We start from the raw sequence: 16,043 nt of genomic DNA, 5'->3' as shown, positions 1-16,043 counted from the left end.
AAAAAAAAAACTCACTGGCTGAAAAAAAAAATTCTTGCAATCCAGTCTAAACTCGTCCCCCCAACTGCAGAATTTAATTATGGCTTCTAGCTCTGGAATCATAACAGTGAAAATTTCACCCTCATTCATTCATTTTACCTGCACCACTCAGAACCTTATAGATTTCAATTAAATCTCATCTAAGGTGTATCATGTAAGTTTCCAAGCTCTGCAGGTTATAGTTTCAAAGTCTTTCCTTATATGGGCATCCTTTTGCCAATCCTACCAGGAATGTTTCCCATCTTTGGACCCTTTCATATATGTGGTAAACACAAAACCTGCAAAGGTTGATGTTGTAGAGCAGATATCTTTTAAGGACACAAAAGGTGGTATTGCTGTACACAGTGGCACTAATGATATTAAGAGTAGACCAGTTGAATTACTTAACAAGAGGTCAATGTTAAAAAAAAGCAGCGACTTTATTTAAGGTTAAATTTGAAAGTGTCTGCAATTCTGCCCAGACATAATAGGAGAGAGAGTATATGATGAGAGCCTTGTCAATCAATTCGGCCCTGGAGTGACTGTGCAAGGCTCAAGGGACAGAATTTTTCTCAGCCTGCTCTGTGCTTGTTAACAAGGAAGACTGCTTCTACAGGAATGGGTACACTTAAATAGAAAGGATGCAAGAATATTTGCTGATGATATTGAGGTAGTGTTAGGTGGGTTGGAACTCTGCTAGCTTGGGGGGGGGGGAATACACAGAATAATAGATTAACAGTAGCCGCTGGCAGAGGTGAAGGTGATTCTTCTACTGGTTCTATTAGAATGAGCAGCAGGCTGGAAAGCAAGGTATGGGGATTTCAGAGACTGCTGGGAGTAATCGCAAAACAAGTAAATACGTGAGCTATGTTAGAGTAGCTAAGAATAACAACAGGTGTATGTATATTTGCGTGTACACCAATGCTAGGAGTTTGGTAAATAAATCTGATGAATTTGAGATGTTGGTCAGAACATAAAATGCAGATATTGTTGGAATATCACAGACGTGATATAAGAATTGCAGAATTGGAATTTGGAGAGTACAATGTGTACAGGAAGGATAGATAGGATAGGAAGGGAGAAGAGGTTGTACTATTAGTAAAGAAACAAAATCTGAGGAAGTGCAGCAATTGACATTCATGAACAGTGCAACGTTGAGTCAGTCTGATGTGACATAAGCACTGCGAAAGCAAAACTGAAAGTAGGAGTGTGTGTGTTACAGGCCAAATGACTCTGATGATAATGAACAACCAAACAGAGAAATAGAGTGGGTCAGTAAATCAGATTGTCTTATAATGGGGAATTTGATTTCCCATATATTGACTGGAACTTGTGGATTGGTCACTCACACACTAGCAAGGCTTTTGTGGATTAATTGGACAATTGTGTTTTCTACAATAGCATGTTCAGGAGGCAACTAGAGAGAGTAACACTCTTGATCTAATTATCAGTAGTGATTTTTCATGCATTAAGAATCTGCAGATAAAGGAACCACTAGGTGGCAGTGATCACAGTGTTCTGATGTGGGATTTACTCAAAAGGGAAAGGTTTTTGCTTTCGTAAAAGTGACTATGGTAGTCTGAGACAGTTCTTAAATTCTATACATTGGGATGAACTGATGATGTTACCAACAGCAAATTCTAAATGGGAAGCATTCAAAGAATTAATCTTGGAAATTACCTAGGCTTTTCATACCAACTAAGAAATATTGGTCAAGGTTTAGGCCTAAATTCATGTCAGATGAACTAATGAGACATGTGGCAGAGAAGAAAAATGCATGGGACACACAAATTAACAGGTGGTACAGAAGCCTATGGCAGATGGCTGGTCTGTAATCAAGTCACAAAGGAGGTTAGGCAGGCAAAAGTAGATGATGAGAAATCATTGGCAAAGGATGCAAAGAACAACAGCATGGAGTTCTTTACTTATGTAGCTAACAAACTGAATGAGTATTTTGCATCTACTTTTACACATGAGTTATTAAGGGAGTGGAATGCCAGAGGTGTAATAAACACTGGCAGTGAGCTGAATGATTTTGTAATAACTAAGAGCAAACTGGAGGAGAATTGTTGAAGATAAACATAAGAAAGGCACCTGGGGGTAGATGGGATCTATCCAGTTATATTAAAGAAGGCAACAAAAAAAGTAAGCAAACTCTTAGCCATAATTATGAGAGCTTCCTTGAACTTGGGGGGGGGGGATTACCAATGGATTGGATATGTGCAAATGTGACCTCAATTCATAAAGGAGGATCAAAGGGTAACAAGTAATTACAGACCTGTTAGATTAACTTCTGTTCCAGGGGAATTAATGGAGGCACTGGTGAAAGAAGCACTGCAGGATCATCTAGACAAGATTTCAGTTATAGTTCAGATACAGAATGGGTTTGTTAAAGGGAAGTTTTGTCTGACCAATTTGATTGGATACTATGATGTGGTCACAAAGGAACTGGATTCTATGGATAAAGGGGTGGTTGAGTGGGAGAGGACAGAGAATGGACACTGCTCTTGCATGGACTAAATGTTAGTGAAGTCCCCTAGGGTTCAGTGTCGGGCCCATTGTTTTTTCTATATTTTTTAATGATACTGATGATGGAATATCAGGCTTAATGTCTAAGTTTGCAGACGACACAAAGGTTGGCAGGGTTATTAATGCCACTAAGTTACTGCATCAGGACCTAGAAATGTTGAGCAGATGGGCTGAGAGGTGGCAACTGAAGTTTAATATTGACAAATGTATAGTGATTATGGGTAGCAGTAACTCCAGAGTAACATGGGCCTCTGTAGCCAGGTGGGCAGGAGCAGCAGTGCGTAGTACACACTTCTTGATTAGACTGGGGTTTGAGCCCGTGACCACCAAATACGGAGGATGCAGAAAGGTCAGGAATGAGCACCGCATATTCCGAGCAATATGGCCTTAGTTGCTAATGCTCCTAAAAACCAAAATAACAACAACAGAGTAACATATCCACTGTGGTATTTCATCTCTTACCACCCTTGGTAATAAACCAAGGGAGGTAAGAGATGAAAAGGACCTGGGGATAATTGTGCAGCCTGACATGAAATTTTCTGAGCAGTGCAGATAGTTTGGAAGAGTAGCTCATGGTGTCTTGTCAATGATATACAGGAATTTTTCTAGCAATGAAAAGGATGTGATTATCTCCTTGTATAAGGGGATGGTGAGTCCACACCTGGAGTACTGTATAAGATCTGGAGGCCACATTTTAGGAAGGATGTAGAGCTGCTGGAACAAGTACAGAGAAGGGTAACAAGATTAGTTAATGGAACAAAGGGTTGCTCTTATGAAGAAATTCTTAAGTTTTGCAAATTACAGTGTCTGGAGACTAGGCAACTGCGACGTGATCTGATTGAAGTGTATAAGGCCTTGAATTGTTCGAGCATGCTCAATGCTGATGGGATCCTTCCTCTCGCCCAGATTAATTGCCTGAGGGGACATAAATTCAAATTGAGGAAAGACAGTTGTAGAACAGATGTGCGGAAATTTGCCTTTAGCCAATGGGTGGTTGACTTCTGGAACAAACTTCCATCTGTCGTAGAAGTTGACAGCTTAAACAAATTCAAGGCAGAACTAGACAAACATTTGGTGCGAATGGATGGGTGAAATGGGAAGGTTTTTTTTTTTTTTTTTTCTTGGCTGATGCTGTATAAGCTTGCTTACTTGTATCATATGGCTCTGCTAATGTAAAAACTGTTATATGATTGGAAATTAAGAATTATTTTCCAAATTTATGCATAAAAATTGATTGCATTTTTATGCATAAATTACATTAATTACACTGGCCAACATATATTAATCATGCTGGCCACAGTGTAATTAATGAGAAAACAGCTATAGACCAAAGCGTGAATGCCAGCAGGTCTAACCCTTTAAAAATAGTTGCATACAGACTAATGGCATGGGGGAAACCAAAAATTATCACTTACAGTCCCTGAAGTCTTTTTCATCTCCAAAGGGATATTAATGTTTCATTGATGTATTTTTTATTGTATTTCTAAATGAGGGAGATAGGGAGAAACTGAATGTCTACAGTAATTACTTTTGTTTATATTAAATGGTTTAAATTGAGGAAATATACTGCAAAAATAAAACAGAGTAGCTAAGTGGTCTATACTTTGTAAATGAGTTGGCCATGTTTGTTTGATGCATCTGTCAAGCACACCCATTATAAACAGGAAATATTTGCACATAAATGCTCGTAACGTAATTAGAGATAGCCATGACCTCATTATGTTTGTGATCATTATAACCAAGTTCAACTGTATTTCCTAGGCATTTTTTTTTTTTTTTTTTTTTTTATGGTACGCAGAAATTTGTCTTCAACAGTGAGGTAGGTTAGTTATGGATTAAGGGATAGTAATGTGCTGAGGGTAGTTTGCATAGATGGGGTGGAAAGGGAAAGACGGCTGGGTCCACACTACAGTGGTGAAACTCCCTATGCCTGGTATGAGATATTTAAATTTGATAATCAAGCATTTTTTCAAAGTATGGAGCATGGTGAAAGGAACTGTTTTCTGTTATGAACTACAAACTGAGATGATATTAATTACTTAAGCACAAATTAAATAAACAAGACCCTTACCCATGAAAGGCTGATGTAAATCAACTATATCCTTAGCAATAAAGTTTGTATAATCTTTGCCATACCACAGTTTCCAAGATCCTGATAATCCCATTTCATTTAAAGCAATTTCACTTGCTGTATGCCTCATACCTTGCTGAATATCATGCCTGTAAAACAGGGAAGAGGATTTTTCTCATTTTCAAATGAGAAAAAAAAAAAAAAAATTACTACAACTAACAAGTAATTTTTATAAATTAAAGATATTTAGAAAACAAAACAAGTGATTTATTCATGTATAATCCATTTGCTACAATTATGCAAGAATACAAGATACAGTTAAAAATTACTCTAGCAGAAAACTCTGCATTAACTCTGTCTATATAAATGGTATTAGAGCAAAATTATAACCAGCATATGTCAAATATATTACAGAACAGCACAGTTCAAAAGAAAACCTTCGGTATCTGTAGAAAACATGCAGCAGAAACTAAATACCTGTGTCAGAGAGAATTAAAAAAAAAAAAAAAATAAAATAATAATTTAACCTTATAATTTTTACTGATCACCTAAACTATTTTTTTTTTAAATTGTAGTTAATAAAACAAAGTACATACTTACTTTTCTAATTCTTTTTGATTCAGAAAAGAAGAAACTTCTATGCTTCCTGAAGAAGTTCCTCGTGATTTTTTTTTCAGTGAATGTATAGTCTAGAAAAATCAATAAGAGACAGCAACTTTATATTTTTATTATATGAATTGTGAAGCAGTTGTATACCTATTAACTTTTATAAAGAATTAAAAAAGTTAATAGGTATACAACTGTACAACAAAAAATACTCTACTTCGAGTGAGAACAAAAGAAAATGGCTGTATTTGACTACAGACTTTTGTATTTGATAACCAACTTTCTGCAAAGTCTCATGAAAATCAGGTAATTTACCATAAAGTTGTCACACAAATTCTGATAATACTGCAGCAAATATGCAGCCTCCTAAGTCTTCACAAGACCCTAAAAGAAGTGTTATTATTCTTAAAGTAGCTGATGATATTTGTCTAAAAACCACTACTGCTGTTAAAAGTGGTTTCCAAGTCTTTGAAACAAAATGAAAACAGTGTTAAGTAAAGTAGATGACACTGATCTGCCATAATACGACCATTATTGTGGTTTTCTCTTGTGGCTCCACAGCAGAAACACCAAGAAAACCAGTTCCAAAAGTTATCATTTACGGGATAAAGTCTCACCCCCCCCCCCCCCCAAACAATTCTCTGAAGACCATTATTTCAAAAATTAAGATGAGTTTAGCATCACCTGAGAAGGCTCAAAAGGAAATTCAAATCAGGCAGCTCCCTAAACAAAAACAAAAATGAATACAGTCTCACCAAGAATGAAAAGGATGTCTTAAATATGGGCCTTTTCTGCCTTTTTCTGCAGAAAGGAAAAAAGTTCTGCCCATCTGCCTAACTTTTCTTGCTCTTCTTGTAATAGCAACAGGATCTAGAAAAGAGGTGGATGGGCTGAGAATTGGCAAATACAAAGTACTACATATGGGTAGCAGTAATCCCAGAGTAATGTACCAACTGTGGTACTATGCTCAGGATAGTTGAAAATGAAAAAGACATGGAGAAATTATCACATACAGGCTTTTGACAATGATATACAGGAATTTTGCTAGCAGGGATAAGGAGGCAATTAACCCATTGCATAAGGCAATGGTCAGGCCACATCTTGCATACAGGTCTGGAGTCCTCATTTTAGGAAGGATGTAGAGCTGCTGGAACAAGTGCAGAGAAGAGCAAAGAGATTGGTGAGGGGAACAGAGGGTTGCTCGTACTAAGAAAGGCTTCAGTTCTGCAAACTGCAGACTAGGCTGAGTTGTTGGCGACTTGACTGAGGTGTTTAAGGGTCTGAGAGGTAATAGCAAAATGAATGAGGATGAAATTTTCATGGTTATAAATGATTTTAGAACTAGGAGTCAGAAATTCAAGTTACGGGGAGAGAGAGAGATGTTTAGGCTGGATTGCAGGAAGTTTTATTTTAGACAGCGAGTTATAAATTACTGGAATAAGTTACCTACATGAGTGGTAGAGGCTGACAGTTTAGGGAATTTCAAAAGTCAGCTGGATAGTTACCTACAGGAGGAGGGAAATGCATAGGTTGTCTATTTCATTTTCTATTATTATTTTATTTTATTATTATTTATTGATTATTTTATTTAATTTTATTATTATTATTTTTTAAATTTATTTATTTATTTTTTTGGCTGGTGCAGCAATAAGTGTATTTTATGATAAAAGATAATCACGTGGTTAGTAACTCAGTTGCAAATTCAACAGCAGAAGAAAGCAGATCTCAGAGGAAAGTATGAATTTTTTTATATTCAGTCAACAATTGTGAATTTAGTATACAAAAACCTTCTGCTTTCTTACCTAAAGGGCTTCTCACATGTTAAGAAAATTAGTGAATTTTTTAAATACCAAAACTAAGATAATGGAAGGTGATCTCCATTAAAGGATATAGTATTGCCAAAAGGGTTAAATATCTGCAGAAAAGATCACAAAACACACTTATGGAAATAAAAAACAAATAATACTGAACTTAATTTCCACTCTGCATCCATCCATAATTTTAGTGAACAGAAGGTCTAAAGTTTGATTATCTTTAGTGGGAAAGCTAATAATTTGAGCCAGGTTAAGAGCCTTCAATTGATTATCAATTAATTTTCACAGTTCATTCATAAGAGACAAAAGATTAGCCTCCACAGACAACTGTAGAAAGTTTAAAATTACAGAAAGAAATAATCCACACTATAAACTCCTTATATACATCAAGACTTGTGGTGGGAAAGTATACAGTAATAAAATTGCAGCAAAACACCTCTCACTTTGCTTCAGTGCAAACTGCTTCAAAGCAATTAGAAGCAGTGCAGGCTTTATTACAAACTAAGCCAGCGAGGTTTAATCAAACAGCTACACCTCCAACACAAGATCTTCAATTGAAGACACTTGTAGCTATAAAAAGGAAGCACCAATAAGTCACATGTATCATCAAATAGCCAAGTTTCATTTAAACAGATTATGTCTAAGTGAGCACAGAAAGACAAATTGTCACAAGTGGAGAATTTTTTTTTAAACTTCATGTTTTTGCTGAAAAAGTTCAACTCATGAAAAGCATTATACTTAAAGTGCAAGTTCATTACTTGTCTCTTCAAGTTGATCACAATGTTGTTGGGCCAACTAACACATATCTGAAGAGAGATGACATCTGCTTAGAGATTTCAGATTGAGATATTAAACGATGAAAAAAATGGAACTTGCATTCAAGTTGGTGGAAAGGGTATGAAAAGGAAATTCATCAGTAATGCTTTCTTTTTTTCTTTAGTCTGGAAAGCATGCTTCAGTAACTATACAACACTGAATGACTATCTTGGGCAGCAATAAGCTTAACCACAATGGTGGTCAGTGGAGGACATCCTTGCTCTGTTGAAAGAGAGAGAAGCTGATCCTTATAATTAGAAATCATGTTGATGAGCAAGGAAAAAAAAGAAAAAAAAAGAAAGAAAAGTGCAACAGCAGAGAAGACACAGAATAACACACAAATATAACTATAACATCATGCTAATTAACTAAATAATGTAATTAAGCAAACAAAAATGGAGCTTCACATAACGCAGCCTATGTTATGACAAGAATGACCAGCACCAGTGATATGATACTGTTGCAATATTTCAAGTTTAATGTCTTAAAGCTTACTGATGATACAAAGGTAGTCACAAAGATAGTCAATATAAGGATATGCTACTTTAACAAGATTTATATAAACTAATTGGATGAGATGAAAAATGGAAAAATGAGGTATAATATTGATAAAATAAAGATTCATTTGGTTAGTAGTAATCTCAGAATAACACCATTTGGGTAGCACTGAACTCAAAGTAGTTGGTAATAAGAAAAACCAGGGAATAACTATATACAGGAACTTTGCCAGCAGGAACAAAAATGGTAATGGTCTTGTTGTAATAAAGAAATGGTTAGACCACATCTTGTATACTGCATTCACATTTAGAAACCTTGTTTTAGGAAGCTTGCAGATCTGTTGGTAAAGGCACAGAAAAGTGCAAGACTAATTTGGGGCAGATGAGTACAAACTACATGGAAACTACAAGGAGAGCCAACTGAGGTGTTAAATGGTTGAGGAAACCAAAAAACTTCCACACATTTGTTTTTCAGATGTGTAGACATTTTGCTTTCTGATTTTGGGACTTTGTACTTTACATATCATTTTAACAATTTTGATGTTCATAATATATAAGATGTAATGGTATCTTTATAACTGTGTTAAGAAAAATTATTAAATAATACGATAGGTTAAACTAACTTTAGGATACGATCTGGATACTTTTAAATATACACAGAGTGATCAACTGAATTATAACTACCTACCTAATATCACGTTTGGTCACCATTTGCATGGATAACGGCCGTTATTCACCTAGGCATTGACTCCACTAGATGTCTGAAGATGCCCGTGCAGATCTGTGGCCATGCTGCCTGTAAAGATTTCCACAGTGTTGGGATGGTTGATGGTTGTGTGTTCATATGTCTCACTTCCCATTCCAAAACATCCAACAGGTGTTCAATTGGATTGGGGTCAGTTGAATTTGGAAGCCAATCAAAGTGCGTAATATCTTCACTGTGTTCCTTGAACCACTTGTGCACAGTGTAGGCTCAATGACATTTGTCTGGAAAAAAATTAACATGGAAGGGTGCATATGGTCTCCTAAGAACTGTTAGTAGACCTCACCAGCAAAATGTGCCCCATCCTAAAGTAACCACTACCATTGTCTGGATAGTGGGCACCATGCATGATGGGTCCCACTGACTCTTGTTGCTCACGCCACACATGGTGTCCATTGGAGTATTGCACCAGGAATTTAGACTCATTCAAAAAGCATCCGTTTCCAATACTCCAGTGTCCGACCAGCATGTTGTTGACACCACAGCATTCAGCATCTACAATGATCAGTGGTGAAGAGAGGGTAGGGTGTCTCTTTGGTCATCTGCTGTGAAACCCCACGTCTGAGTGTGTGGCACATCGTCATTTGGGATACTGTTCTTGAATTACACAAGTTGTATTGCAATTTCAAGTGTCACACAGTGAACTGCCATTGAGCCCATATAATAACACTACACTCTCTGCTCACCACAAACATACACCTTGTGCAATTCTTTAAAATTCTGTCAGTGGGAGGTGGTCTGACCCATTAGACACCATTCTTTGTACACCTGAAGCACAGTGGGCTGTGAGCAACTGACAAGTAGTGCTGTTTCTGATATGGAAGCACCCAACCCAACCCATGGGCTCCCACAATCATACTCTTTTGAAACTGCATGGTATCTTTACTATGTCCCATAACTGCTACTTTATCACTCTGACGCATGATCAGACACAAATTACTACTGCTCTAGAACAGGAAGCTGTTCGACTTTTTACACTGAGTATGCAGCATAGTTAATTACAGATGGAGATGGTCATAATTCAGTGATCACTCAATGTATGCAGAATGATATGCTGCATATATTTTAAAAGGAACAAATCAGAAAAATCATTATGAGAATTACCAGATCACGGGAGTCTAGATTGAGGTACTTGACTGTAAAGAGGGCGCTCCAAAAGTATTTCATCTTTGTTTTATTCTATAACTTCAACACTGTTAACATGGATTTTCAAACAAATCATTTACAGAAAGGTTCCTCAAAGTAGAACCCCACCAGTGGTGTTGTGGTGGATGACTTCACCCCACAGCTAACCTATTTTTATCTTTATAATTTTAACTTATTCACATAATCAAAGGTTACTTATAACATATCATTCAATGTAACCTCTTGCTAATAAATGGCATTAATTTTATTAATTTTGTGTGTGTGTGTACACACACACATTTTAGGGCTTTTCTTTGTTTTAGGTCACAACATTCTTACCACTTCCCTATTGTTTAATTAACCAGTCTTTCTCTTTACTCCTACAGGTTTACTACTTGCTGGGCTCAAACAATTTCTATTTTATATAACTGTACACATTTACATTTCTCTCTTTATTCATTATTTTTAACTAGTTTGGTTCAATTATTGATTATATATATAAATAATGCAGTATAATATAAATATAGTATATCATGTTTTATGTCATGTTTGGGCTGATTTGTAAATACAAGAATTCTTAATTGCTTTTATTTCAATCTGGATATATAAAAAACATTGCCTGTACCAATGACCAATTAACACTTATGTTCATCTCTCTCTCTCTCTCAATACATGAATAAAGCGTCAAATGGATGCATAATTTCCAACAACATAACCCTCCTCTCTCTCTCTCTCTCTCTCTCTCTCTCTCTCTCTCTCTTCTCTCTCTCTCTCTTCCCCCCTATATGGTAATTACATGGACCAATTATTTAGGGTACAAATTATATTCCCCTAAATAACTGGCCCACATAATCCTCACTTGTATTGTAAATATGGTCTGAATTTCATTGTTAATGCCAAAGTTCTAATTGAATGCTTATAATTTGAGTGTTGGCATTTTGTTTCAATCTGGCAAATCAAGATAAAAATATCCACAAAGATAGTTTTGAACCACCCTCCCTCCATTTGTATCATAAATTCAGTTTGGATCAGCTTAATAATTTGAGTGTATTAATTGAGTTATGCTTAATAATTGAGCAAAACTGAATATTGTTTGCAGTAGTGTAGATATTATTTCTAGGGTGGCAGTGAGTTCAATAAACTTTATTTTCTCATATAATTAAAAAAGTGTTACTTTTTACTCTTTCTTATAAACTTAAAGCTGATGCATTCTTTGTTAATTCAAAGTTCAAGGAATAAAATTTTTACATTTTGATTTACCAGGATCCAAGAATCTGGACAAAATATGAACATTTAAGTTTATGAAATTATTAAGTTCCTGAAAATTTAGCATTACACATGCACACATTTCTGCTTGGAATATATCAAATATGTGCCCCATCCTAAAGATGCCAAAATAAATAAATAAATAAATAAATAAAAAAAACAAATGAGGCAAGAAACCAATTTATATATCAATTAAAAACATAAAACATCAGTATATAACTTTTTGTAGCTATAGAATCAATTATATAGTGAGAAACACTCATTCATACTGTAGAAAAATTCAATCAGTTACTCACATGCAAAAACAAATATTGCTAAGCTTTGTTTTAGCTACATTAATTAATCATGCATCATAATGCATGACAGAACTAGCATTGAAATAATTATGTTGTTAATTAACATACTTGCTAAAGAGAGGAGTATCCATATCTTGAGATTTTTTTATTTTATTATTATTAGCCATATGGTGCAAGGAAGCCTGAGGCTTATGCTGCAGCGGCCAAAAAAAAAAAAAAAAAAAAAAATCCCTAATACCCTGAGAGAGAGAAGTAGAAAGGATTTACCAAGAAAGAGAAGAATGATGATATCCAGCCCTGGGTGTGCCAAGCCCATACTCACCAGATGTGAGCCCCTGGGGGTTGTTTAATAATTGTAATCAATGAAAAAAATTACATTTCTCTCTTTAAGCAATACTGCTTATTTAATAAACTTTGTAACTTAGCATGAATCACATTTGCCTTTACAGTTACAAAAGTTGATTAAACAGCATTTGTAATGATCTGATGACCAATTAAATCACTTTTAGAAAAAAACTGAGAAAGAAAGAAAGAAAGAACACATATGAGGAAAAACCTAGTGTAAGTATGCTACTAGATTCACATTAAATAAAAAATGAATGGTTGATTGGGGAGTGGGAATAAAGTTTGCCTAGGCTGTTGAACTAAATTATTTTTTTTTTTTTTTGTGCATGGAAAAATCTATTTTTCCATGCTTAATAAGTCAGTATTCACAGAAGTAAATACTGACTTATTAAGCACTGAATCTGTTCGATAAGAGAATATTACAGGCAACTTCAAGGATAGTTTCGTTCCATATTGGCAGTCATATTTCTGAACAGGAGAATGTGTTTATTTAGTTGATACAAAAAAAAAAAAAAAAGGTAACTATATATTAATAAAAACAACTGCATGCTATATAATAAAGGAACCATGTTTATTTTTTAAATTTAAAACTTCTCCTCTAGTATGAAAGTATTTTTTTTTCTCTGAAGCACAATTGTCTTTCATTGAGTATGTACAGTGGTGTAAAGATGTGCAGTATCTGTGCTATGAAATCAAACATTTAATTTCCATTTGCTGAATACTTTTCGACAGCCTCAATTTTTCAGATGTAGAAAGCATTTACAGTTGAATCCTGTTACTCCCTAATTGTAAATTCATTATACTTCCTTTTCAATGCCACAGCAAATTATTACTAAATTATTACAAATTATTATTAGTATTACCATATTACTAAACACATTCACCAGAAATATACAACTCAGCTTATTTCAGAATACAGTACTGTATGCTGAATAAACAGCAGTGCAAGTTAGCAGTATATGAATTCTTTGTGATTTTGTCTCTATACGGTATACAATTTGATAGGTGGAACAGGACTAGGGTATGTCTGCCAGGGGCAAATGATGACATTGTAAGGCAGATATCATCTTTTAAGGGCACAAAAGGTGATATTGTTTTACACGTTGAAACTAATGACATTAAAGTAAGGGATCTGCATATTTATAAATTATAAATTTATAAAACTAAACACTACAGGTCAATGTTGAAAAAAAAGTCGCGAGTTAGGGTTGAATGTGAAAGTGTCTGCAATTCTGCCCAGACACGATCAGAGGGAGTATATGAACCTTGTCAATCAATTTGGTCCTGGTGAGATTGTGCAAGGCTCAAGGGGTAGAAGTTTTTTCAGCCTGGTCTGTGCTTGTTGACAGGATAGACTGCTTCTACAGAGATGGGGTATACTTAAATAAAAAGGGTGCAAGAATATTTGCTGATGCTATTGAGGCAGTGTTAGGTGGGTCGGAAAACTGATAGCTTGGTGGGATACACAGACTAAATGGATAACAGTGGCCACAAAAGAGGCAAAAGTGATTCTTGCACTGCTTCTATTAGAATGAGCAGCAGCCTGGAAAGTAAGGTAACGGAGATTTCCAGGACTTCTGAGATTCATAGAGGAACAAGTAAATACATGGGCTGTGTTAGAGTAACTAAGAATAGGAACAGGTACATGTATACTTGCATGTACACCAATGCTAGGAGTATAGTTAATAAATTTGATGAGCTTGAAGCGCTAGTCAAGACCTCAAAGGCAGATATCGTTGGGATATAAGAGATGTGGTGTCAACAGTGCAGATATAAACAGTGCAGAATTGGAATTTGGGTAGAAAGTCCTGTCTATCCTTTCTGTACACATTGTACAGAAAGGATAGACAGGACAAGAAGGGAGGAGGGGTTATGCTGTTAGTTAAGAAACAAATAAAAATCTAAGGAAGTGCATCCAATTGATATTGGTAGACAATGCAATGTTGAGTATGTTTGGTGTGACATAAGCACTGGGAAAGGAAAAATGAGTAGGTGTGTGTTTTAGGCCTAATGAATCTGATGAGTATAATGAGCAATTGTGCAGAGAAATAGTGTGCCAGTAAATCAGAATATCTTTATAATGGGGGATTTTAACTTTGCAATTACTGACTGAAAACTTTTGGATTGGTCACTCGCACACTGGCAAGACTTTTGTGGATTTATTGGATGACTGTTTTTTACAGAAACATATTCGAGAGGCAACCAGAGGGAGTAATACTCTTGATCTGATTATTAGTAATGATTCTTCATGCATTAAGAATCTGCAGATAAAGGAACCACTAGGTGGCAGTGATGACAGTGTGCTGAAGTGGGAGTTACTCAAAGAGGTAACTACCATTAGGGGTAAAGGGAAGGGGTATTGCTTTCGTAAAGGCGACTACAATGGATTGAGACAGTATTTAAATTCTATACAGTGGGATCAACTGATGATATTACCAACAGCAAATTCAAAATGGGAAGCATTCAAAGAACTTATCTTGGAAGCTACTAGGCTTTACATACCAACTAAGAAATATTGTTCAAGGTTTAGGCTTTGAACAATATTTGAACAATAAATTGATGTCAGATGAACTAATGAGACATATGGCAGAGAATAAAAATGCATGGGATACATATAAATTAACATGTGACACAGAACCCTATGATAGATATAAGCTGGTCTGTAACCAAGTTACAAAAGAGGTTAGGCAAGCGAAGGCAGATTACGAGAAATCTTTGGTAAAGGATGCAAAGAAAAACAGCAAGGAGTTCTTTACTTATGTAAACTCTAGAAGGAAGGGGATGAATCAGATTGATCCACTTGATATCGATGGTTCAACTGTTGATGATCCTGCTCAGGTAGCTAACAAACTAAATGAATATATTGCATCGACATTCACACATGAGTTATTCAGCGAGGGGAATGCCAGAGGTATTCAACTCTGGCAGTAAGCAAGATAATCTTGTAATAACTGAGAGTAAAGTGGAGGAGAAATTGTTGAAGATAAACACAAGAAAGACACCTGGGGTGGATGGGATCTATTCAGTTATATTAAAGGAGGCAGCAAAGGAAGTAAGCAAACCCTTAGCCATAATTATGAGAGCTTCTTTGGACTCAGGGGAGATACCCATAGACTGGAGACGTGCAAATGTGACCCCAATTCACAAAGGAGGATCAAAGGCTGACAAGTAATTATAGACCTGTGAGTTTAACTTCTGTTCCAGGAAAATTAATGGAGGCACTGATTAAAGAAGCACTGCAGGATCATCTAGACAAGACTTCAGTTATAGCTCAGACACAGCATGGTTTTGTTAAGGAAAAGTCTTGCCTGACCAATTTGATTGGATACTATGATGCAGTCACAAAAGAACTGGATGCAGGGAATAACTTTGATATTATATATTTGGATCTTAGAAAGGCTTTTGATACTGTTGCACATGGAAGACTGCTGCACAAATTGGAGCAGTGTGGCATTGGAGACAAATTGCTGCTATGGATAAAGGGATGGTGAGGAGGAGAAGACAGAGTGGTAATTAATGGACACTGCTCATCATGGACTAATGTTATTAGTGGAGTCCCCCAGGGTTCAGTGTTGGGTCCATTATTGTTTTCTGTATTTATAAATGATATTGATGGTGGTATATCCAGCTTAATGTCCAAGTTTGCAGATGATACAAAGGTTGGCAGGGTTGTTAGGGACACTACTGACGCTATGCTGCTGCAACAGGATCTGGAAAGGTTGAGTAGATGGGCTGAGAGTCGGCAAATGAAGTTTACCATTGACAAGTGTAAAGTACTTCATATGGGAAACAGCAACCCCAGAGCAACGTATCAAGTCTGTGGTACTACATTGACAGAAGTAGAGAATGAAAAGGACCTGGAGGTAAATGTGCAGGCAGATATGAAGTTCTCTGAGC

General features: G+C 36.0%; 1 protein-coding gene across 6 annotated transcripts in view; it reads right to left on the bottom strand.

The window, feature by feature from the left end:
- LOC150076347 (phospholipase D1-like) overlaps nucleotides 1-16,043 on the bottom strand; it is a 496,427-nt gene that overhangs the window by 154,632 nt on the left and 325,752 nt on the right. For all 6 annotated transcript variants that reach the window (XM_090387709.1, XM_090387710.1, XM_090387707.1 and 3 more), the window contains 2 exons: nucleotides 5,219-5,307; nucleotides 4,619-4,767 (listed from right to left, as the gene is read on the bottom strand). In XM_090387709.1, coding sequence (XP_090243835.1) covers nucleotides 4,619-4,767; nucleotides 5,219-5,307 — 238 coding nt within the window. The remainder of the gene's footprint in view (nucleotides 1-4,618; nucleotides 4,768-5,218; nucleotides 5,308-16,043) is intronic.

Source organism: Mastigoproctus giganteus, chromosome 13 (genome assembly GCF_048544385.1).
Source record: "Mastigoproctus giganteus isolate SK-2022 chromosome 13, ASM4854438v1, whole genome shotgun sequence".
Taxonomy (NCBI): domain Eukaryota; kingdom Metazoa; phylum Arthropoda; class Arachnida; order Uropygi; family Thelyphonidae; genus Mastigoproctus; species Mastigoproctus giganteus.
This window is presented reverse-complemented; position numbering and strand designations above follow the sequence as displayed.